General features: G+C 41.2%; 2 protein-coding genes across 16 annotated transcripts in view; one reads left to right on the forward strand and one right to left on the reverse strand.

Moving 5' to 3' along the window:
• GPM6B (glycoprotein M6B) overlaps nt 1–18,075 on the forward strand; it is a 110,281-nt gene extending 92,206 nt beyond the window's left edge. For 4 of the 8 annotated variants that reach the window (XM_054834731.1, XM_054834721.1, XM_054834756.1 and 1 more), the window contains 6 exons: nt 3,406–3,592; nt 7,327–7,483; nt 10,659–10,830; nt 12,740–12,813; nt 13,125–13,190; nt 15,518–18,075. In XM_054834731.1, coding sequence (XP_054690706.1) covers nt 3,406–3,592; nt 7,327–7,483; nt 10,659–10,830; nt 12,740–12,813; nt 13,125–13,190; nt 15,518–15,667 — 806 coding nt within the window. In that variant the 3' untranslated portion in view covers nt 15,668–18,075. Of the gene's footprint in view, nt 1–3,405; nt 3,593–7,326; nt 7,484–10,658; nt 10,831–12,739; nt 12,814–13,124; nt 13,191–13,897 lie in introns of all 8 variants that reach the window. The other 4 variants (XM_054834698.1, XM_054834748.1, XM_054834763.1 and 1 more) reach the window with 1 other exon arrangement.
• Nucleotides 18,076–18,165: 90 nt separating this feature from the next.
• OFD1 (OFD1 centriole and centriolar satellite protein) overlaps nt 18,166–23,296 on the reverse strand; it is a 36,413-nt gene continuing 31,282 nt past the window's right edge. For 7 of the 8 annotated variants that reach the window (XM_054834600.1, XM_054834631.1, XM_054834597.1 and 4 more), the window contains 5 exons: nt 22,504–22,623; nt 21,290–21,441; nt 20,160–20,330; nt 19,450–19,520; nt 18,166–18,691 (listed from right to left, as the gene is read on the reverse strand). In XM_054834600.1, coding sequence (XP_054690575.1) covers nt 18,646–18,691; nt 19,450–19,520; nt 20,160–20,330; nt 21,290–21,441; nt 22,504–22,623 — 560 coding nt within the window. In that variant the 3' untranslated portion in view covers nt 18,166–18,645. Of the gene's footprint in view, nt 18,692–19,449; nt 19,521–20,159; nt 20,331–21,289; nt 21,464–22,503; nt 22,624–23,296 lie in introns of those variants that run through there. The other variant, XR_008578203.1, reaches the window with a different exon arrangement.

Genomic DNA, 23,296 nt, shown 5'->3' on the forward strand with positions numbered 1-23,296 from the left:
ACAAAATGGCCATTGAAAGGGGAGATGCAGTGATGTGTGTTTGTGTTGTACAGTTTCATATTTAAATAGGTTTACACTGTTGTGTTAGAAGTGGATATACAGCTGAAAAGTTCAGCATGTTGGCCATATGGAAAGTAAAAACTAGCAAAAAATTGGATCTAAAATTATTTTAATATTGCTTATTTTTGTCAGCTTGAGTTCACAGGCCTTCAGCCTGCAGTTGTCATCAGTGCGTTAGCAAGTTATTTTGTGAGCCTGAACTAGGCAAACATCATAATGGCTTTTCAGTTGTACCGTATGAAGAAACTTGCTGACTTGGGGTAACAGAAAGAGAGAGATCATAAAGCAGGTTTCCTGGAAAGCTTTCATTTTTTTCAGAAATCCTCTGATTTGCTTCAGTGCTTGTTTGGGGAAGCTTGGTAAGCGTATCTTAGTGCTTGGTGAGCTTCACATTTTAGCTGGTTTTGAAAACTGCTTCTGGCAGTACTGTTTTAGGCTTGCTTTAAAACAAAATTATAAAACCAGCTATTTTGCTCAGGCTAGGTGCAGATTTAAGCTGCTCATAAAGAGTGTTCACAGTGGGATCTGTTGGGGGGTCTGGCAACCCCAGCGCGGTGATGAGGTTGTGTCCCACAGTTAGTTACCCTCTGGCAGGAGGCCGTGTAGCTCTGCTGTCAATTTGGGTGCAGAATGACTATGTGCAGATGGACGCTGTCTCTTGGAAACGTACTGGTTTGGGATGCTTCCTGCACTTGCAAGCTGGCAGCATTCTATTTTCCTGTGAACTGAAGTCCCTCTGCTTCCTGCTTTAGTCTTGGTACAAGGGCGAGTAGTTTCTGCAGTTCCACATTTGAGCAGTTTTCTCTGCCTTGCTCAAAATAGTGTTGTTGCTTTAGTCACCTCTTAGGGCATCCCTTGGCGGTTGTCTGCACTGATAAAACAAAGGCCACCCAAATATTGTGGTGCCTTTTTCTTGGGCTGTAGAAAAAGACATAAGGAGTATGGCCACAGAGATGCTATGCGCAGCTGCCAGTCGCTGGGAGTTGAGGGGGGTTTTGCCACTGCCGGCTTGTGTTCGAGGGTCTGTGGATTAGTGGCAGATACTGCCATGCATTTAGGTAAGGGATCTGACAGACCCTTCAGGGCGAATGTTCTGCTGGCGGCCTGGAAAGACAGCTGTGCAGTGTGGGGTACCAGGAGGAAAGCTACCTAGCTGTGGGGGGTTAATTGTCAATCCTGGATCTATACCTGGTTTTAGACTTCTGTCAAGCAGGCTGCCCCCATTTTCTGAAACCAGCAGCGTTTCTTTCGGACCTCACCAGTCCCATGGCTTTGCTTCCAGCTGTTTTTATTTCCTTTCCCTTATGGGATCCTTCTGCAAAGCAATCTGTGGATCAACATGCTTAGGTGATTGACCTCCTCCACGCCGAGCAATGACCTAGTGTTTAGTCACCTTCTCCTATAGCAGTATGGCCCGAAAGGCCGTTTGTTCTGTGCTGGGGCCAGATGCGTGTGTTGAGTGTTGCTCGCTGGATTGGAGCGTGGTTACTCTTGGATTATCCTTCGCTGCTAATCCAGTGCCAGGTGCAAGCGTTTCATGGATTAACTGTGGGAGGTTTGGGCCTGACCTGGGAGCAGATGCTGCGGAGGCGAGCCAGGCTCATGTGAACGACTGCTGTTGCGTCTGGCTTGTAAGCTGCATTCAGGCAGATTCCCCAAAGCAGAGGGTCATTCTGCAAGGTCTGGTGTCTGAAGTTGACTCTGGAACTCTGTGATAAGAAGAAAACCAGAGATGATTTCCTCTGATAGCATGCATTTGGATTTTGTTTGCCCTGTCACTGCTAAGCTGCAGTGTTTGTTCATTCAGCAGTATTTTTGTCATGAAGATAGTTCCTACTGAGTGGAGTCCAGCTGTGGGCTTGACTATGAAAGCTTCCCAGGCTTGTTTCTGTACAATTAAATCTTGTCCGCAGTTAGCGAAGTGGCGTTTCATAAGTCGTTTCGGAGAAGATAGTTGCTTAAGCCTGACTAGGACGCTTGCTAGCGACTCTCTAAAAGAAGAGTTTCCCACTTATGAAATGGGAAAGCTTTCAATTATTGGATGCATATTATTCCCCAGTGCTTCACAGAAGTGCCTGCTCTGCAACTCATTCATTACTGAGAAAGGGAGGGGGATAAAAATAAACTTGCCTTATGTGGCGGATGGAGACTTGCTGATCTTTGTGAGGAATTTTTGGGGTGGGAAGATGTGATGTGATGTACGTACTCGGCAGCTGTCTCCCTGTCTTCAAATGCTTTGTCCATTTAGCACCTTCCCGTAGAAGCAGCGGACTGTTCCTGCAACATGCAACACTGGTCGCTCCATTAAGCGTTGTCTTAATGGCTTGTGTTTTGCACAGTTGTATGAAATGCACATTAATGGAGACAGCTTAATGCCATCACCCTGAAGTAATGAATTGGTATGGATTGCCATTACCATTATAGCGCAGTTAAAAGCTGTGTTTGTTTCCGATTTACATTTCCCAGCTCCGCAAGCAGATGGGTTTTCAGGCCGTGCGGTCGGGAGGAACCTGGCAATTCAGCTGCAACCTCCTTATGACAGGGTTTGTAGAGCAGCAGTTCTGGGGGGGTGTTTTGTTAACTCAGAATGCTTAGACAATACATTTAATTAAAACTGTGATTATGCTACAGCAGACTGTATTCAGGGATCACTGTAAATCCAGTGTATCCTACGAAGCTGGAAATGTATTGTCTGTGTAACACAGCTTCATCGCACTGCTGTCAATAAAAATTGCTACTCTTTGGCCTCCATTCAGTTTTCTTGTTGTTAAAATATCTGTATCCCTATAACCTTATAAGGATTTATACAAATGATACTCGGGAGCCATGGGAGATTATAGTGTAGTTAGGTTTTGCAGACCTAAGTGTGTTCCTCTTCCAATGAAAGTGCAAAGTATCTTTTACTTTTCCAAAAGGCTTCATTATCTTGAGTGTTTGCTTGTCTGGCTTCCTGAATGGTGCCAGCATAGCAGGTGCTCCTGCCGTTAGTGATACTGAAACGTGGTGAGCTCTGTATGAGCAGCTGAATCGCAATGGATCACTTTAGACAAGTGATTTTTTTTTTCTTTTTCCATTTCATAGGCTGTCTCATCGATCTCCTCTTGATCCTGTAAAGATAGGAGCACTCAGCCCACTTTCTGGGCTTTGAGTCCATACCAACAGATCTGTAGGTCACTGCTTTAGAGGATGATGCTGTCTTGCACCACCTATAGATTTTTGCTTAGCATGTCAATGCCTGGGCCTTTTTAGTCTGCGTGGCTTTTACCAAGTGGAGGACGAATATTCTCATCCTCATAATTTGCTTTTTGCTCATAATGTTTCTTTTGCTTTCTCTCTTCTGCTTAGGTTGCTTTGAATGTTGCATTAAGTGCCTAGGAGGAGTGCCATATGCTTCGCTCGTGGCAACCATTCTCTGCTTCTCGGGGGTAGCGTTGTTTTGTGGCTGTGGCCACGTGGCGCTCACAGGAACCGTGTCTATCCTTGAGCAGCACTTCTCCACGACTGCCAGCGACCATGCTTTGCTGAGTGAAGTGTAAGTATACCTCCCATTGCCATTATTCCTGATAACATCTTCATGCTAAATGAGTAGAGATGAATTCAAACATCAGCCTCCATCTCTGTGTATTAGGTTGCTCGTTTGTCCAACAGCACTCAGTGGGTTTTGATGTTCACGCACGAAGAACCAGAGTGTGTATCCTGCTTAACTTGCTTATATTGGGACCAATACTATTTAATATCTTCATCAGTGCCATAGACCATGGGATCGAGCGCACCCTCAGCAAGCTTGTAGAGGACACCAAGCTGAGTGGTTCACTTGATATGCATGAGGGAAGGAATGCCATGGAGAGGGACCTTGACAGGCTTGAAGAGAGGGACCCTGCAAGCCTCCTGAGGTTCAACAAGGCCAAGTGCAAGGTCTTGCACATGGGTCGGGGCAACCCCCCAATATCGATACAGGCTGGGGGATCAAGGGATGGAGAGCAGCCCTGAGGAGAAGAAGGGCTTGGGGGTACTGATGGATGAAAAATTGGACATGAGCCAGCAATGTGCGCTTGCAGCCCAGAAAGCAAACCGTATCCTGGGCTGCACCAAAAGCAGTGTGACCAGCAGGTCGAGGGAGGTGATTCTGCCCCCACTCTGCTCTCGTGAGACCCCACCTGAAATTGCTGTGTTCAGTTCTGGGGTCCCCAGTACAAGACAGACATGGAGCTGTTGGAGCGAGTCCAGAGGAGGGCCATGAAGATGACCAGAGGGCTGGAGCACCTCTCCTGTGAGGACAGGCTGAGAGAGTTGGGGTTGTTCAGCCTGGAGAAGAGAAGGCTCCGGGGAGATCTAATTGCAGCCTGGCAGTACCTGAAGGGGCCTACAGGAAAGATGGTGAGGAACTGTTTATCAGGGAGTGTAGTGACAGGACAAGGGGTAACAATTTTAATCTGAAAGAGGGTAGATTTAGTGTTTGTTGGTGACACAAAATTTGAAGGGATGACAGGAATAACAGGGAAGTGTTGTTCTGTCCATCCCCCCTCCAAAGAAGGTGGACTGGTATTGTACAAATGAGAAAAAAGAGAGAGAAAAGACTGGAAAGAGCTTAAATGTTTGTCTCTGCAACCATAGCCTTTTGAAATCATAACCAGTGAAATGTTCAGTGCTTTCATGTTCCTGAGGCTTCTCCGTGACAGCAGAAGGGCTGGAGCCCCACGTCAGGGCCCACAGTCAGCCCCACTGGCGCCAGCCTCTCCTTCCCTGGATGCTGAGGGATGTGCGAGTCCCAGGCCCTGGGCCAGTCGTCCAAACATGCTGGGCCTTATGCATCCCCTCCAGCTGGACCCCCAGGCTTTGAAAAAGCTTTTGTCCAGCAGCACTGAGGAATTTCCCTCAAGTTGGGATTCATGACAACTGAGGACTGGTGTCGGGATACTGACTGGGTCTGGGCTCAGCCTCCTGCCCGCCGCTTACCATGGGGCAGCTCTGGCCACAGGCACCGTGTGCGGCTGGCCCTTGGAGACGTCTCTGTCCCAGGGCAGGGGCGTGGAATGAGAAAGGGCAGCCAAAACCTGCTGAAAGCCGCCTGAGGGCTCTGGGCAGGGGTCCCTGTGAAGAGGGGGCCCATGTGGCATGCACTTGTGGGCCAGTTTCCATGCACTCAACCTGAGGCTTCGACAACTGTCCCCTTCCCGTCCCCTGGGAGTGCTGGCGTCAGTCCTACAGCACCATGTCAGGACTTTGCCCCCTTGCAGGACCCCCTGTGCCCAGACCTGCCGTGCGGCTCTGGGACTGCACCCCACTGGGGTCCCATCCTCCCTCCCAGCGCCACAGTGTGACTGGGCACCTCGGCCCCAGCTCCAGTGTGTGAGCCAGAGGGACCCTGCAGTTAGCCACAAAATTTAGCAAGAAACTAAGCAGCTGTTCTTCAGCCACCAACTAACAAAGCGTCCTTGTGCTTGTATTGGTCCTTGTTTGAGCAAAATAGAAGAAATTGTGAAAGCAGCCATAACAGGCAGCAAGTTTTACATTTCGGAGAATTGTAGACAACGTTTCTTGTCAAGTCGGTGTCAGCAGCTGGGGAAATGTATAATTCGTACCGAAGCAGCTGAGGTCTTGGGCTCTGTGGAGGTCTAACAAGGCAAGGAAGAAGAGGTGCTAGAAAGGGGCAAGTAATTTAAGGCCAGAGAGACATAAAACAAATGAAAAATACGCTAGTAGAGCACTCTTTATGGAATGGATTTTTAACCAGGTTTCATATTCCTCATTTCTGTTAACACGCATCAAGTTCCTCCTACAGTGTTAAGTGACAGCGAAATGAATTCTTCTATTCTCTCTCATACACTGACTTAATTTTTTTCCTGCTTTACAGCACAGGTGCAACAGATTTATCCTCTTATTTTTAATCAGTTTGGAAAATAAACATAACACTTCCCACATGTAATTTTAAATAAGCAATATCCTATTTTGATACAAGGGGAGTGCTATCTGTCTGGATAACATTTAACTATATATATGGTAGTGATCAGTTTTCTTTAAATTAAGCTAAAACATGCAGATGCTCCTGGGAGATGTACATGTATGCTAGCAGCTACTTAGTGGAGAGCGGTAAGAACTGAAAAAAACATTCGAGGAAAAATACACTTATCGTTAGAAAACTGGCAGTTTGAATGTATAAAATTAACCTCTATGTTCTGTGAATAGTTTCATCCAGAATAACCATCCCAACAATCCAGTTACGTTTAAAGAAGGTGTAAGTAGTTGGAGTAGTTGTGCCAATAAGCAGTATGACTTTTGGAGACCAGAAGAAATGTCATATGAAAGATACGGCCTTCTGGTCTTCCAAAACAATCAGGTTTAGATACTGAATCTGATTAAATATTTAGAAATTTTTCTTTCCATTTACCTATTCTAGCCAGAGTAAAAATACCGTAACAGTGTCATTGCAGATGGTAGATTTTTAAGGAATCAAGAATCTTCTCAAATCATGTCTGAGGGAAGTGCCTGTGCCACATGCCCTGCAATCTTCTTCCTCTGGACGGTTCCAGAATACCTGAAATGGAAGCATTTCCTAAATATTTTTTTCAGTTTTTTAAAATTTAATTTGATTTTGGGGAGCTCAACACTGCTGTGATGTAAGGTGCTGAAACTACTTGCTCACTTGGAAGTACCCTTCTAGGCTGTGGAGCAAACTGTTCCTCAGGAGAAGTCACTGCACATTTGCTGAGTTTTGTATTGGAGAAGCATCGCTGAATTAGCAAATTTTTGCAAACATACGTTAACTGGATTTTGCAGGTGGAAACAGTGAATTTCAGGGACTTTTTAGAGATCTTTCCCTAAGCCAAAGGAATCTCCATGGAGTCTGGTAGTTCAGCCAGCAGTTCAGCTCCAGCCTTTGCCATTTCAAAGCCCTATGTTGTCCCTGTCAGACATTCCCTGAGTTAGGTGTCAGGATTGATAACAGGGAAAAAAAATAAATCTCGATAGTGGAGGCATGCAATTGCAGCTTCAAGCTAGTGACTAATACCAGTCGGTGTTGGAACTGCAGCACAAACGGGATGCTTGAGCGGATGCAAGACTAATGCACATCAGGATTGCTTACCTGTAGCAGCGGGACAGTCATACCGGCGTGCTCCTGCAGCCTGCTTGCTAAAAATGCATTAAGGAGCCTTGAAATGGATTTCTAGAAGAGGAGTTATCTCATACCTATTATGATTTGGGAGGCCTGACTTTGTTTTTATAGGACTAAAATCTAATTATATCTTTTTTTCTTTTCCATTTTAGAATACAGCTAATGCAGTATGTAATTTATGGCATTGCATCATTTTTCTTCTTATATGGAATAATCCTTTTGGCAGAAGGTTTTTATACAACAAGTGCTGTGAAGGAGCTGCATGGAGAGTTCAAAACAACAGCCTGTGGCCGCTGCATCAGTGGAATGGTGAGTAGCATCAGAAATAGGAACAGTCGCCTTCGCTTGCTAAAACCTGTTGGGTTCGGTTTGAACCACGATGAATTGCTGCCGCCTTTGTCCACCCATAAGGAGTTAAACAGTCAATCCCTGTTGCTAGTTCCTTTTTTGAGGATGCTTGGTCAAAGCCAAATTCTGCATATGGACTGTCAGGGTGCCTCCATGGCCTCCCCTGTCATAAAGCTGAACCCACCAATGTAAAATAAGTTGATGGAGACTGCTAATTTTAAAAGACTCAATGCGAGACAAAATGAAATTTGTCCTTTTAAACATGGAGCACATTAGTGATGATTAAAGGCAGACTGTAAAATGGCTGTGGTTTGCAGAGCTATTTAAATAACAAACAGCAATGCCTCTGACTTCCATAGTCAATTCTGCTTGAGGATGTCTGGGTCCTTCAGACAAACAGTCATGAATGAAACTTCGCTACATCTTTGCACTTGAATCAAGTATTGCTGTCTTGCTTTTGCAGATGGCAAAATGCACACAGATACAATTGTGAGTCTTTCTTGCAAAGCTGAAACACTTAAAGCCTTAAAGTTACAAGCCATCTTCCCTTCAGTATGCTTCTGTATTAGAACAAAATTTAAACAAAGTTTAACTAAAAATAAAACTTCAGATTCTCACCCACGTTGTCCCCTAGGGCACACTCTGCAAGAACAGAAACATAACTATGTTTCTGAGACAGGATTTCAAAGCTATTTCTGAAAATCTGAATTCAAAGCCCGTAGTTATGGAGGAAGCTAAGCAGTATGACAGATCGCCCACGGGAAAGTGTGGGTGAAAAGAGAAGAGGCTTTTGATGTGATTGTTGCATTTTAATATACAATCTATATCCTGTACTTAAAAAAATAGGTACTTTCAGCTGGTTAAATACAAAGGAGATGCATGTTTATTTTCAAGAGGGTTAACGTTTTTCCACTGTGCTGTTGGATACTTACTGAATTTTTCAAGAGCTAATAAAAATAAGACATCTGATCATTTTCCAGTTAAGCAGCTATTCACTCATTCTTTTTCTAGCAAGTATGATCTTCACTGAGGACCAAAATTAGATCTAAAGCAGTGTTTTCCAAAGATCCAAAATACAGCAGAAACATACACATACCTGCATCTCATTAGTGCAGACAATTGCTTGTGCAGTTGAGTAGTTGCAGGCACATGATTGCCAGCTGCTTATACAAATGCCAGCATGACACATGGAAATAGGACAGAAAAAAAAGTTTTCATGTTTGCTATATTTGCCCACACAATAAAGGAGAGAATTTAGCAGCTAAGTAATGGCTTGGAGCTCTGGTAAGACACATCAGTGGTTAGTGGTGACAGCCATGGTGTAAAAATGCTTGTATGCCGCTGTGTAGTGGTAGAGCTGCTTAAAACACCAGGGTTAGAACAAGGTTTGCAAGGAGATATAATATCCTAACAGACTAGGGGCTGCAGCTGCCTACAGACAACAAGCTTTTAGACATATAGTGATTTTTTTTTTTGCCTCTTTGATCAAGAGCTCCTCTACTTCTTCCTCTGTTACATTACTGAGTGAGGTCCTGAAAGGCAGTCCCTTCCATCTTGCATAACGTTATTACAGAAGACAGACTTCCAACTTTCCTAAATTGTTTGTGTTGGCTGTGGTCATGCAGAATAGCCATTTCCCACAGTTATCACATTAAATGTGAGAGTGAGTGCATTTTTTTCCCTGGCTATTTTAGGAGTTAAAGGCTTTGTGTACTTCCTCTCCTGCACACTTCCATGTACACATATGCAAAACCACATTTTATGTATAGTGTATTTATAGAAATCCTTCCAACTGATCTACTTGGTCCTTACCAAAATCCAAAGAAAGAATTCTCAATTCTTGCGTAAAACATACAGGTCTCGTGTGGCACTATCTAATGTAAACTAGGATATGTCAGTTTAGTTGTGCATAAATTAAAGGCTAGCTGGGGTTTTTATGGGCCTTAGTTTTGCAAGCACATCCACCTCCCCGCGCGCACCACCTTCGTTGACTTTAAAACCCAACGAGTCGCTCACCCTTTGCTATAACGTTTGCAGTGTTGTTCAGCACGTCCTGACAAAAACCTCTAAGCGTGCAAATGTGCACTGCTGTAGCATGAGTTCAGTCCATCAGGTCTGGGTCGCTCTGAGACAACCTGCCCCCTCAGAGCCTTTCCATCCTCGCTGTTCTTCTCTGGTACGCAAGTTTTAAGTGAGATATAGTACAGCACCAGCGCTTTACTGGAAGTAAAGCCTTTCCAGTCCACCTACATTTAAATAAGAGTGAAAAGGGAACACGCAAGATGGAACAGCATTCCCCTGCTTTCCAAGTAGGATCCAAATCCTAGTCTCACCAGGAGGAAGGAGTTAGGAACTAATGCCAGAGCTACTGTTTCACCATAAAACTTAAAAAAGAAGATGTTCAGTAGGAAGGGGAAGCTGGAGATTTCCAAAGCAATGAGCGCCATACCTTATAATCTTACCAAAGAAAATGCGTGTAATTATTATTTTTTTTTTAAAAAGAGCAAACCTAAACCAGCAAATTTCAATGGAAAATCCGTGGTTCTCTAAGGTGAAGTAACTAATTTTCTTCTTGACAATGTGTATTAGATCAGTTGAAGCTTTCTGATCTGCTGTAGCAGTTGTGGTATGTTCTCAAAAATAGGTATTATCAAATGTTACATTCAAAATTGATTTCAGTAAATCAGGGAGTATGGGAGAGCTCTGTGAACATCGATTCACTCTATTGTTTTGATTCGCAAGTTGTATAGAAAAGCTAGTATGTTACAGTTAATTAAAAAAAAAAACTCCTTAAATTGATTTTTGTTGGGGTTTTATTGGTTTTAGCCTACAACCAGCACTCCTGCTTCACTGAGAATCTTGAGAAATTAATGGACTGCTCTTTTAGGAGGGCAAGCTGTTTATTCAAGCAGGCTGATGAAAAAGGAAATGTCCGAATTACTTTCTCAGTAGCACTTAAACTACCAAAGTATTTGTAATCAATGAGAATACTGATTTTATTTGTGCTTAGAAATCAAATGTTTTATTACTTGATTTCTGAAAGTATGCTTAAAGATTATTTTGAAGCCTTTTTAAGGAAAATTCAAGTATTCTATTCAAAGAATAAACGTGAAGTGCTTGTGTTTTCTCTGCCCAGTTTGTTTTCCTTACCTATGTGCTTGGAGTGGCCTGGCTTGGGGTCTTTGGCTTCTCTGCTGTGCCTGTCTTTATGTTCTATAACATATGGTCAACTTGCGAAGTCATCAAATCTCTTCAGACAAATGTGACAGTTCCAGGGGACCAGATCTGCGTGGATATCAGGCAATACGGTACTTATTTTAATCCTGATTAAATGCCTTATCCTTTCTCCTTGGTCTCTCTTCGGTAGTTTTGTCTCAGCCTTATCAAATGAACCAAATGCGAAAGCATCTTGTATCTCTGAATGTGCTATTACTTTTCTAATTAATTCAGATTACACTGATCTCTTTCCAGATGCAATCAATTTAACTGAACTGGCAAGTCATTTATCTAAAATGAGTTTGTAGTGGTTTCCAATACTATAATATTAGGTTTAAAAATAGATCAGCCTCAAAATAAACTGCTTAGAAACAGCGCTGAGAAATAGATAACAAGATTCTGGGTTTTGAACCCATGTGCATGTATTCTTTCCTTTCAAAAAACCTGGGTTTTATGAAGTTAACACTTGAACTTTGCTCTAACAATTACTTTCAGTTAAAAGATCAGAAACCTGCAATCAAGAGTCTGGCTTACCTATTAATGAATTAATATTGCTTTCTGATGGCACACAGAAACCCGAGTGGGTGCAGGTAGCAGAGGAGTGGGACAATAGTTTAAAACGGGGCCAGGCTTTTCAAGTAGTTCATTCCTTAAGGTGAGTTTTTCCTGAAGTTAATCTTTTCAGCTTCCCTTGTGCAGAAGAGCTCTTGTCACCGTTACTTCTGGCTTCATTTTAGCTAGCAATTTCTAGGAATGTTTCTTTCTTTGGACTGTCATTCAAAGCTGAGAAAACAGATTCAGAGTTAAAAAAGAAAGCTTGGTTTTGCTTTCCTATCCAGGCTGTAAGTCCAGTAGAAGAAGATAAGATATACTAATTTTAAAAGCAAGAAGTCCCAAATCGGTTAAATGTTTGCATCCTATTTTAGCAACTGACAGCAAGAAGGCTCGGAAGACGTTTTCTTCAGCAGTAAAGCCTAGGAGTGCAGGGGGAAGATGTGCTCCTCCGCCTTTCTGCTTCTCCTGGTTGTTTTGCAGTTGTACGAGCACCGTGGAGGGCTGTGCTGTTCCTCTGATCAGTAAAATCATTTGGGTTTCAGTGAGTGATGCGAGAGAGCAGCTCCTTAACAGGCAACTTGTGTCACTGAACTATCCTCCTGCATTTTTGGGTGGAAGCGATAGCTAAAAGGCTTCAAGTATATATTGCAGTTGCAGAGAAGAAGCTAGCTTTGAAGTAAATCCTATAAAATCTTTTTGAAAGCCATACCATCCCAAGATAATTTCAATGACCTGCCCCTTACAGAGTTGCTAATTCCAACCAGCTGAGTTACATGGAGGAGACAAACTGGTTTTCTCCTGTTTCAAATGGCTTTTGCTGAAGCGTTGTATCTGTTGTGGGCCTAAAAGTTTAGGTTATTTTAAACTTTCCAGATCCTGTCAACTTTTCAGATTTTCAGTCATGTAAGAAAAGTAATTGGGAGTACATGAGGTATGGCAGAGTGAATTTTCTTGTAGCGGTGTTCACTTAATGTTTTTTTACCTACTGGAACTAAACCAGAAAGAAAAATCCTTCTGTAATTCTTCCCCCTAGCTCCGTATTCACACTCTTCTCCAGCAGTTACTTGTTCAAGTAGAACTTAATCTAGTAAGTGCTATGCTGAAAGATGCCAAGTACCTCTGAGATGCAGATTATCCCTTTCGGTGCTGAGTGGGGGAGTAGGCAGTGTGTGGCTGGACCTGAAGTGCAAAAAACCCAACCAACCATTTGGCTGCCATATGGGAAAACCACATCTGAGAACATGTCTTGGCAGCCAGCCTTGGTATAAGAAGGCACAACTTGAGCGAGTTGTTTTAATTCCTCCTGCCAACTCAAAGCTGTACTGGTCAGCGCGCCGATGCCCAGAAGGGGAACACAACTGGCAAGTGGGCGGAAAAGATGAGAGAGGAACAGAAAGCGTGTGTTGATTGCTAAAATGAGTGGTTTCTTTTGCTGTGGTATTTCAGGTATTATCCCTTGGAATGCTGTACCTGGCAAAGCCTGTGGCCCGATTTTAGAGAACATCTGCAACACGAATGAGGTACAGAAACGTAACCTGCGTGCAGCTTTTGCCTCCAAGTCACTTGGGCACAGCGTAATAAATAAATTGATCAAAGTTTTTGGAGAAAACTAATACTAATAGTATAAAGAGATTGATTTAAACACAACATTGAAATTATTCTGTGTTAGGTCATCCAAAAAATGAAAATTATTTCAGAACATTTTTATTTTCTAAAGCTTTGAATACCTTGCTATGCAGACAGTTTTATTATCCTTATTCTCTAGCACAGTTGAAATGCATTTTATACTATCCTCAATTCCTTCAATGTTTTTAATGTGTTTTTTCTCTAGTTCTACATGTCTTATCACCTGTTCATTGTGGCTTGTGCTGGAGCTGGTGCCACTGTCATAGCATTGGTGGGTAGCATTTTTTGTTGTTTTATTGTGTAACATGTTCCTTTCAGGCTTAAGATGCTTTAAGATGAAATTTTGTGTATCTGAGAAGTAGTGATACTGGCCATTAAGGAGGGCGAGCTCTAATTGCCGTTATTTGCTGCTGTGGTGTGGTCATTGCAGGTCAGCAGGTCCCGAACTTTTGCTTTAAGAAGTCACCTTAACCCACCTCCCCCACCCTTAGAATAAAATTCCTTGCGTGTCCTTTGAAAATCCTGCTTCTCCCCACTATTTCTGTTTTTATGTCCGCTATTTCTTTTCATTTTTGTCGTTTTTTTTGATCAATCGCTTGTAACCTCTTGGGTTTTTTTGTCTGGACGCAGGCAGTTTGACTAGTCCAGCTCCGCAATGCCAATTACAGGTAGCAGTTGGAAAAGGGGACATTAACAAGATGACTTGCTCCATATGTTTATGCTTCCTCTAGCTGCCAGCTTCTAACCTCATGTCAGCCAAATCCAGGTGTACTAGTCATTACTTGTTGATGAAATAGCCTTAGGTCTGTATGTAGGTTATCCTCTCCAGATAAATGGCAAGTTATTTCTCTTGCATCTTCACCCTGGAAGAAGCTCAGAGTAACATCTGTTGTAAAAGTATCGACAGTTGCCCATGTGGGCTTGAGCCGTCTCGCCTTGTTGTATCTTACTCTCCTGTATTTTGTTCTCTTCCACCAGCTGATCTACATGATGGCTACCACATATAACTATGCTGTTTTGAAGTTTAAGAGTCGGGAAGATTGCTGCACTAAATTCTAAATTGTATAAGCCCAGTAAAGAGCTGCATTGCGTAGCCTGAAATACCACTGACACCCTAGGCTAAAAGTCTAGCTTTCTGAATTTTGTTACAGTAATTGTAAATAGCTTCCGTAAGCATCATTTAGCTTATCAGATTAATGAAATGACTTCTTGTATATGAACTGTGATGTGGATGAGATCTGGCTATTTTTACATGTCGAGAGGATTCAGTTACTGTAGGGGTGTTTATAAAGCATCCTCTGAAGATGGGATGTTTCCATTTCAAGTCTCCACTTGCTTTCTAACATTCATCTCTAAAACAAATACTGGAACAGTTCAGGGTCAGGATTAGTAATTCCTTCTCATCCTGAACACCAAATAGAACCCCCCCCCCAAGCACGCAAACTCTAGATGATGCAAAAGAAAAGGAACAGTAAGGTAGCGCCAGTCTCCTTTGGCAGAAATCAGAAGCCCACGTATTATGAATTAGTTGGCTTCTGCTTCCAGTGCACAGATGATAAAGTGGGTTATTTTCAAATCACACTCTGGGAGGAAATACATCCTTGTATTAGCGCTGCGTCAAACAATCACGTCCTTTTTTTTGGACCCTGAAATAGTAAGAAATGGCGTATGAAACGGCATATGAAAAGCTTCTGGTCTTGTACAGCTTGCACTTTAGTAACTGATTTCTCAGTAGCCAGATCTCAAAACTGTAAGTACGACTGCCTGGGAAGCAAAACCATGCAGAGATCATACAGGCCTTTTTACACTGTTGGGATTGAAAAAAAGGAGAGGGGAATCGGTGTTTTGAGATGTAGATTTTTTTGCATGAAGTATGGTGAAAAGAAGAGATGGGAAGAGATGAATGCACGAACTAGAAAAAGTCCACACAATAGTTAAAGAACCAGTTGCTATGTATGATGTAAAACTCTTCACCTGAGGTTGGACAATGGAAGTTTCAAATGTAGTTGTAAAAATATAAGATGAAGACTTCTTAACTCAGAGATTGCATGCTTGTGCTTAGTTTTGGGTTCATGTTTTGTTGTTTTAACTTTTCAATATGTCAATGTAGCCTTGGTCACGTAAATAAAACTGTTTACAGTTTCAGGCTTTTTCCGGGGGAGGGTGGAATTCTCATCTGCTTGGTGGGGGAAAAGAATTACCAGGATCTGGGCTTGGTTATGCATAAACACCGCAACCCTAGGAAGCAGTTCTTCAGAGCACCTCGTAGTTTACAGAATACATGTTTTGCCACACAGAAAACTTCTGTCCTGCTTCCCCCATTCTGCATTTTAATTGATCCGTACAACTCCGTAGCTCATTTTATTACCGTTATACTAACTTTCTCTAAACTGTGAATAACCACCTGAAGTATTAGCATGCCAAACTCTAGAGATCTTTGAAAATAGCCCCTGTGCTTGTTTTAATAACAGAATGCTTATTAACGTAGAATAACTGGTTTTTTGGTCGTCGTTTTAAAGAGCGTCTATTAATCTAACTAGCAGCTTGCTTTGCCTCTTGACATGCTCACTAGCCATCATGCTCACCCTTCTCTTCCAGATCCACTTCCTCATGATACTGTCTTCTAACTGGGCCTACTTAAAGGATGCAAGCAAAATGCAGGCCTACCAAGATATCAAAGCAAAAGAAGAGCAGGAGCTTCAGGATATCCAGTCTCGGTCAAAAGAGCAACTCAATTCTTACACATAAATGTTTGCCACAGTAATTCAGCAGAAGAATTCTGTAGCTCTGACAAATCAGCAAATAGCTGCTCTGCAGTACAGATGTGTGTCTACCAAACAAAATTAGAGAGAAGTGCAAAAGCTTCACATTCCAGCTCCTGGAACACATTCATAGGGAAATCTTCCCATGGGTAATCTTCCATCCTTTCATACAGAGAATGGAGGTTTTATTCTAGGCATTTTAAAAGGCAACACTTCACAATAAGTGACCAAATTATATTCTTCTTCGAGACTTTTGGTATTTAGTATTTGCCACGTTCTACAGCGTGACGTCCTGCACAAAACCGTGGCAGGAGCTCCAAACCAGCAGGCAGTAGATCTCTGCACAGACCTTAGGCAAAGGCACGCGTGACCACGTGTGATTCAGTATCTCCATTTATATACCAAATGAAACCGTGGCTGGCTAAGATTTCCCACAGCTCGTGCTTACGCGACAGCACGGTTGCAGCAGTTCCTAAGTTGCAACAGGGCCGTCTCTGAATGCTCTTTACATGGGCCATGGGAACAGCACTCTACTTTTGTGCCACACTTTTTTATGATGAAGCAGTCATGCTCCTGCGCTTACGTGAGTGTTGAGCAGATGTCCCAAGTTTTAATCTTTTTATTAACTATTTAATGGAATGTAGATCCCTGGATCTGGATAATGATCCCCTTCTTTGAAAATAAATGTCAGCTTTGCCTTAATATTTATTTTCTATAAATGTCTTAGCATTTATATAGTGGCAGGAGACCATTATCCTACATTTTAAGTAAGTGAAAAGTGTTACCTTATTAAAATGACACTGATCTGACTATTCCAAATGAGCGGATGAGAAAGTTTGCAGAGTCTTAGACAAATGATAAAAATTACAGCCATAAACCAGAATACAGGATGTCCACCTTTCTCTATCTTGGTGCTTAGCAGATTTATAGTCAGTGCTTACGTGTTTTCCTTTTTACAAATTAATTAGCACATTAAGAAAACGTGGTGTTCAGAAAAAAAAAACAACAAACTGGTGCCATTTTAAAGTCATTTCCCATAGGAGTCTGCCTTCTAATTAATGGTTTTTTTCAGAAGCATTCAGTGATATCTTGAGTATTAGTGATGGTATATTTGGTGTTTGTTCTATATGATATATATATATAAATGTTGGGGGGGAAGTAAAATACATCGGTCATTTAAAAAAAAATTAAATATTCAAGTCATACCCATGTTAAGCTGACGTGTGGTTTGATAGTTTTGACTGTTTGCTGAACATAAATCAAAGGAAGCACAAACTTCTTCTTTGAGTCAGTATTAAGAGAAAAGGCGTTTGGGGGGGGGGGGGCATTAACCTCAAATATAACTTCTTGTTTTTGGTTAAATATTGAAGTCTAATTTGACAGTTTCAAAAAAGGGGCAAAGTTGATCAATGTAGAGCAAATATGACAAAATAGCCTAGTGTATGTTCGTACCTGTTGCATGAAGGAGACATTTCTACAGCAATGCAGGTGATGTTCTAGCCCAGTGTTTGCATAAGGGTAATAATGGAGGCAGTGTCTTAAAGCCTAATTCTTTTCTAATTCAGTGTAGCTATTACTGGGAGTTTTTGAAGTTTTGTTTAAGTAGTCTAATATTTTTATGTAAAGAGCATTAAATTTTGCTATGTATAAATTTTTGTAACCTAACAGTGAATCAATATTTTCTATCAGTGCCAAGGGCTTCCTGTAGTTACATCCAAGTGTTAAAATAAATATTTGTAGATAATAGACAACACTTGTGTACGCTTATTTGAAACCAGACCTACAGCTCCTCCGTACCAGCGACTCTCCAGGCTTTATGTCTCTCTCTGAAGCTGAATGTGTTGGGTTTGGTAGTGCCCCTTCGCTCCTGTATGGGGAAGGACGGGCTGTAGGCATACGCTTCAGCGTTGTCAGTCAGCAAGTGGCTCTAGCATCAAGTGTTGGTAGTTGTTCCAGGCCAGCATAATGCAACAAGCACGGCCCATCCCATTCCTGACCTCACACGGAAGGAGTCTCGGAAATTTTGCACATGCCAGCAGTGCTGCAACACCAAACTGAGCAGCGTGTAAAATTAAGACTGGCCACCAAATCGCTTTTTATCTTGTGAAGTTTGTTTCTGTCACGTTTTTGGCACATCGGCTTTCAACGGCCAGTGAATTCAAGACAGAGCTTTGGTTTTTGCCCTGAAATTCTGTCAAACTTGGCTTCGTGTTCTTGTAGTCAGGTCAAGATGAGCAGCCTCAGATGCAGTGCAAGTTGTAATATATGCTGCTGCCCAAAATTACTTCATTGATTAAAAAAATACTGTATTTTATACTGTAAATAAAGTTTAATGATCTTGCCTATAATCTACCTACAAAATACAAAGCTTAAATAAAGATGAGTTAAATAGCATTTTTTATTTGAATCTCTCCATTCTGGGCTGGTTCATACCAAGAAGGTGACACACAAGATAAGGCTGCTTTTAAAACCATTTGCTTCCCTGCCAGAGCAGCAGAAGGGACAGGTCAGCTCTGGCCTGTCAGGCTGTGCTTGCTCTCCGCAGGACATAACTTTGAAAACGTGATGATGACAGAATTTGTTTGTTCCCTGTACACTCTTACTGTGACGTGCAGTTTGTAACACCTGGAGGGGAAGGGGCTGGGGGGGGGGGGGGCACCACTTGAAAAGCTGTCGAAGTTTATAGGCCTTTCCCTGCTAAAGCCTGAACATGCAGATTCATTCCTTTACAGAGCTTTGTCCTTTCTCTCACCCCCCCCTCAAGGGCCTCCATAGGGATTAATAACACATCAGGACTCACTCTTTGAAGTCAGTGACTGAAGTGATGAGACAGCTCAAAATCAGCTTTATTAATTTATAATTATATAGCCTGTGCCTTTATTACAACTTTTTACAGGAAGAAAGCTGATTTAAAAACATTTTTATTGTAGTAATAATAATAAATAATAATAGAGTAGCTAGTGTTCACCAGAAGTTTTCATCCACGTCTCCCTGAGAAATGCCTGCAGTGCTAGATTAAGGATAGGAGGGAGGGAAAGAAAGGGCTATGAGTCCAAAGTAGTTTCTTATCTTCACTCTTAAATATAAACACATGTTTTAAAAAGCAAGTTAAGCAAATCTCTTGCATTTCAGTGAACAGAAGTAAATAAGCAAGCCTTGAAGGGTGAGGGTTTGGGCCTTCGTGAACAGAAAGCCGTCTCGTCTATCAAAAAGCGGTACTCTCTCTCCACAACTTTTGTAGTCTTTATCCAATGAAAAGAACACTACCCAGATACAATGCAGGAGCACCGGGCTAGGATCTGCTGCATAAAACAGCACTTTAAAGGCATGGGTAATACTGAATCGTTACTATGGTTAGTGTAAGCATTTAATTTTTTGTAATCACTCCATATTTTTGGCTTATACATATTTGCAATTCTACATCCTTAAATAAACTGAAAGATTTGATAGAGGGTGGTTGATTTTTTCCTCTTAAGCAACTAAAAACCACATATCCTTATTTTATCGATGTCTGGAGAGAACCAGAGGAAATGCCCCAGCTGTGGTAACTCAGCACAGGCAGCCAAAATCAGCGCAGGTCCAAATCCCACACAGTGTTTAACTTACCTGTATAAGAACTGGAAGGATCCTCAATTTTTCCAACACATTTGCTCTTAAGTACTAGTTTTTTTTGCTTTTTAAGAAGGCAGATGTCTCTTAATCATAATTCATACTATCATTATTAATATGGAGTAATAGAAGTGATTAATAGTAATACATGAGCCTTACCTGTCATCCTTTCCACTAGACATAAGTCCCTCTGTGAGTGAGACTTCTCCTATTTCTTCTTTTTTTGAATCCTGGCAATCAAGAGGAAAATACACCTTCTGCAACTGGTTCTTAAGGTTTAAGTGACTCTAATAATAGTATCTGGATTTTCAGGCACCTAACTGAAAATAAAAATCTTCTGAAGGAGCCACCCTATTTCTACAAAGGCTGTACTGCATCTAGAATAACAACACTTTACAAAATCAGGTTTGGATAATGTCTGAACAAAACTACACTGCAGTCCTTCACCAGAGTAACATTCACCTGTGTACATACTTCATCTTTAAGGTCAAATTTTCCATTTTGCCAGAATAAATTCTGTCAGTTGTGTTAGTGGAATACAAGTGGACCTGTGTAGATTCAAACTGTACTTACAATTCAAAGTAAAAATTGAGGACATTTAAATTTAAAATACTGTCCTAGTACCTAAAAAACCTAACCCCCCCACACCATACCAGAACAAAAACCCTTATAGAAGAAAGTTTTCAGGTTTTTTCTTTTGAATCAACATATTACTGCAATACAAATCCAAACACTGCAGGTTGTTAGATAAAGCTTTCTGAATGAAGAGGGGAAAAAAAAAAAAAAAGTATTTCATTCTAAGCATATTTAGCAAGAAGACACAAATTCAGTCAATAGTATTTTTGGGACCCAGTTTTAAGAGTAATCACCTTGTTTGCCAGTTCCTGCTCTCTGCGCTGCTGAATTATTCTCATGTATTTTTCTAATGGATTTGGAGTAGGATCCTTTATATTATCTTCAGCACCAGAATTACTGTTTTCAGATTTTACCCCCTCCTTATCTTCTTTTTCTTCATCTATTTTCATTGAGTCTTGGATCCACTTTAAGACAGAAAATAAAAATTAAATACTGATCAGCTCAAGAAAAATACCTTTATCCCTTAATACCTGCACTACATTCAGGATTTCGTGTTAACCTCGGTAAAATACGCAAGTTTAAACAGCATTAAACTTGTTACGTGCAGTTCAAGATGAACTGTCGAGCTATCGCTTCAGTTCAAAAAGTGACATTGAAGAAATCGCACTCTAACCCTGTCCGGATGTCTGTGATGCTGTGAGGCCTGAGGCTTCTACATATGACATCACACGTGAACTGAAGAAGATGAGCTGGCACAGGTATGCAAGTTTCTTGAAGGGCCTAGTTTGCTGGTGTGAAGGGCAGCACGAGCACGACTGATCAGTACCCCTACACTAAATCAAATTAACCCAGGTTTAAGGGTGGGAAGGGGAAGACGAAATGGGAAGGAGCAAAAAAGCCAAGTTTTATACAGGTCCTAAAAGTCCAGAACACTACTTCAACTCATGCCACATCAGCTCAAAGGGATGTAAGCAAACTACTTAAGGTCTCCTTAGAACTCCTCCTTCCAACAAAGTGCCCTAGATACCCCGATACAGGCTAATGAACAGGTGAACACGAACATGTTCTGGTGGTGTCCCACCAGCAGCGGCCCAGACCAGAAAGTCAGTGAATGCATAGCTTGTTCCAATAGACAGCCTGGTGACAGCTGCCTTCGAAGTTCTGGCCATAAAACTGCAGCTTCCACTTACACGAAGCATGGAAGAAAAAGCATCTGCTTCCAGTGAAAAAGTTACTTGGCATAAAGAGAAATTCTAGTGAGACTCTTTGGTTAATTGTGCTAATACATTAAAGAACTTAACCACTACTACTTTCACTGAAAGAGTAAAAGCTCTTTTTAAACAAGTAACGCACAGAGCAATCCTAAAATACATGGCACTACAAAGCTGCATTACTGTCAGAAATTAAAATACTAAATCACCACCTCTTTGTTAAGCTTTTCCACTTCTTTTTGCTCTCTTTCCAAAGCTTCCTGGTCTTCTCTCTCTTTCATTTTTTCTGTTGCTTTCCTTTCTTCTTCTAACTTTTTCTCAATGTCTCTATTCTGTTCTTCAACATGTCTTTGATCCCGCACCGCTGTGGAAAATCATTTCAACATCTGTGATTTGATTTATGTAGTTCAGTAATCTACTACAGTGGCATACAAATAAGTAACAGGATCCTGTATAACATCAATAGTAAATGAAAAACAACTGGATATATTGTTTATCCATATACCAAAGTTATTCTTAGGTATCTGGTAACATTTCTTCCCACCTCTATACATTTTTAACCTGATATATGACTCACGAAGAGTTTAGAGCCAAAGTAGAGGCCACAGAGTTGACAAATCTCCCTATGCGCTTCTCATTCCTACCGTGGACCTTCTCATTAAATCTCTGTTATCCTGTTCATGTTCATGTTGCTATATTCTTTCCCTCTCTGCAATATGGTTGGATACAATTCTTTATATTTATAAAGCAAAGTACTTAAAACCCCTTTGAAAACCCTTATTGCAGGACACACTGCTGATGTGACGAGTATATTCAAAAAGCTGTGTAAGTAGAGCAGTATTCGGACAGTAATGAGATGGGCAAACTAAATACTGCAAATGGTTAGAAGCTAGAAAGCTCTTCTGTAAATAATCATAATGCTTCCATCTAGAACAATTAGAAAAGTGGCATATGCTGCACTGAAATCCCCATCTACCCGAAGAATTAAACCAGCATTGTGATAATACAGTTTGCAAACAGAGTTAAGAAAAATGAAGAAAAATCCAGACACACAGTACATAAAATACTTTTAAAAATACAAAACTTTTCAAGTCTTATCTCTATCAAGAGCAGAAATAATATTTAACAATTATCCTAATGAGAAAAGAAAAAACTAAAATTATCCCTCCAGAAGCTGAACAGGGGGGTGGGACGGGTGGCAAAAGTGTTTAAATTAAAAACAAATTTAACCAAAACCAGCGTGAAAAAGTCATCCTCATAGAGTAAAGCCAAAGAAAACATTCCTTCCTCTTCCTCGCACTTTTGGAAAAAAAATTCCAATCACTTCAGCATGCATACCTACAGACTGTTAAATATTTGCCTTTTTGTTTTCTACATTTGACATTTAAAAAGGGTATTCACTTTTGTTTCTGAGCTGAGAACTCACTTAGGTCCTGCAGCGAAGTGGCTGTTGGTCGCATAGTGGCTGTGACATGGTTTCCATTGACGATGTCCCCAGATGGATACAAGGCATCACTTTCACACTGCTCTGGAATGTCCCCCTCATCTGGAGAAGAAATTTGAACAATGGCTTCATTATTTTGTAATTACAATAGCGGACCACAGCAATGGACACAAAGTGTGGGAATGGTTGAATTAGAACACATAGACATCAGCACTAATTGAGCATTTTCCCCTTCAACTTGACCCTTTCCCTGAGGATTAAGAATTATCATAGGCTGTACTTGCTTCTTTAATTACAGAGTTGTTAGTTTTTAAATTAGCTGTTGGAACACATCTGTTAAAAAACTGTAACAGATTAATGAATAAATATACAACAGAAACCTAGAATGTTTTCATTTCTTTACATAATCAAGATACAGGTCACAGAAAAATGACATGTCCAAGCTTAGCTCATCCTTTCCAGGCACATAAAACAACCTTTAATTATTTGATCACATACTATTTCTTCAGTGCGCAGGATGGATATTGCTAACTCAGATATTCTACATTATATTTTCTTCTCCCTGTGCAACGTGGCTCTGAGTTTACAAAAACACAATTACTGTGGTTCCTCTGTGATCATTGCTATGATACTCAACTTCTTAATTATTTATTTGCAAAGTATGCAGACTGCTATTATCTCAATTTTATGGCATAAAGATATAGAGAGATATAAAAAGAGATAAAAAGTCAGATGTAGCCACTATCTCTAGGTAGCCAAGCTGAAATACACAGGA

This window comes from Grus americana, chromosome 1 (assembly GCF_028858705.1).
Source record: "Grus americana isolate bGruAme1 chromosome 1, bGruAme1.mat, whole genome shotgun sequence".
Classification (NCBI taxonomy): Eukaryota; Metazoa; Chordata; class Aves; order Gruiformes; family Gruidae; genus Grus; species Grus americana.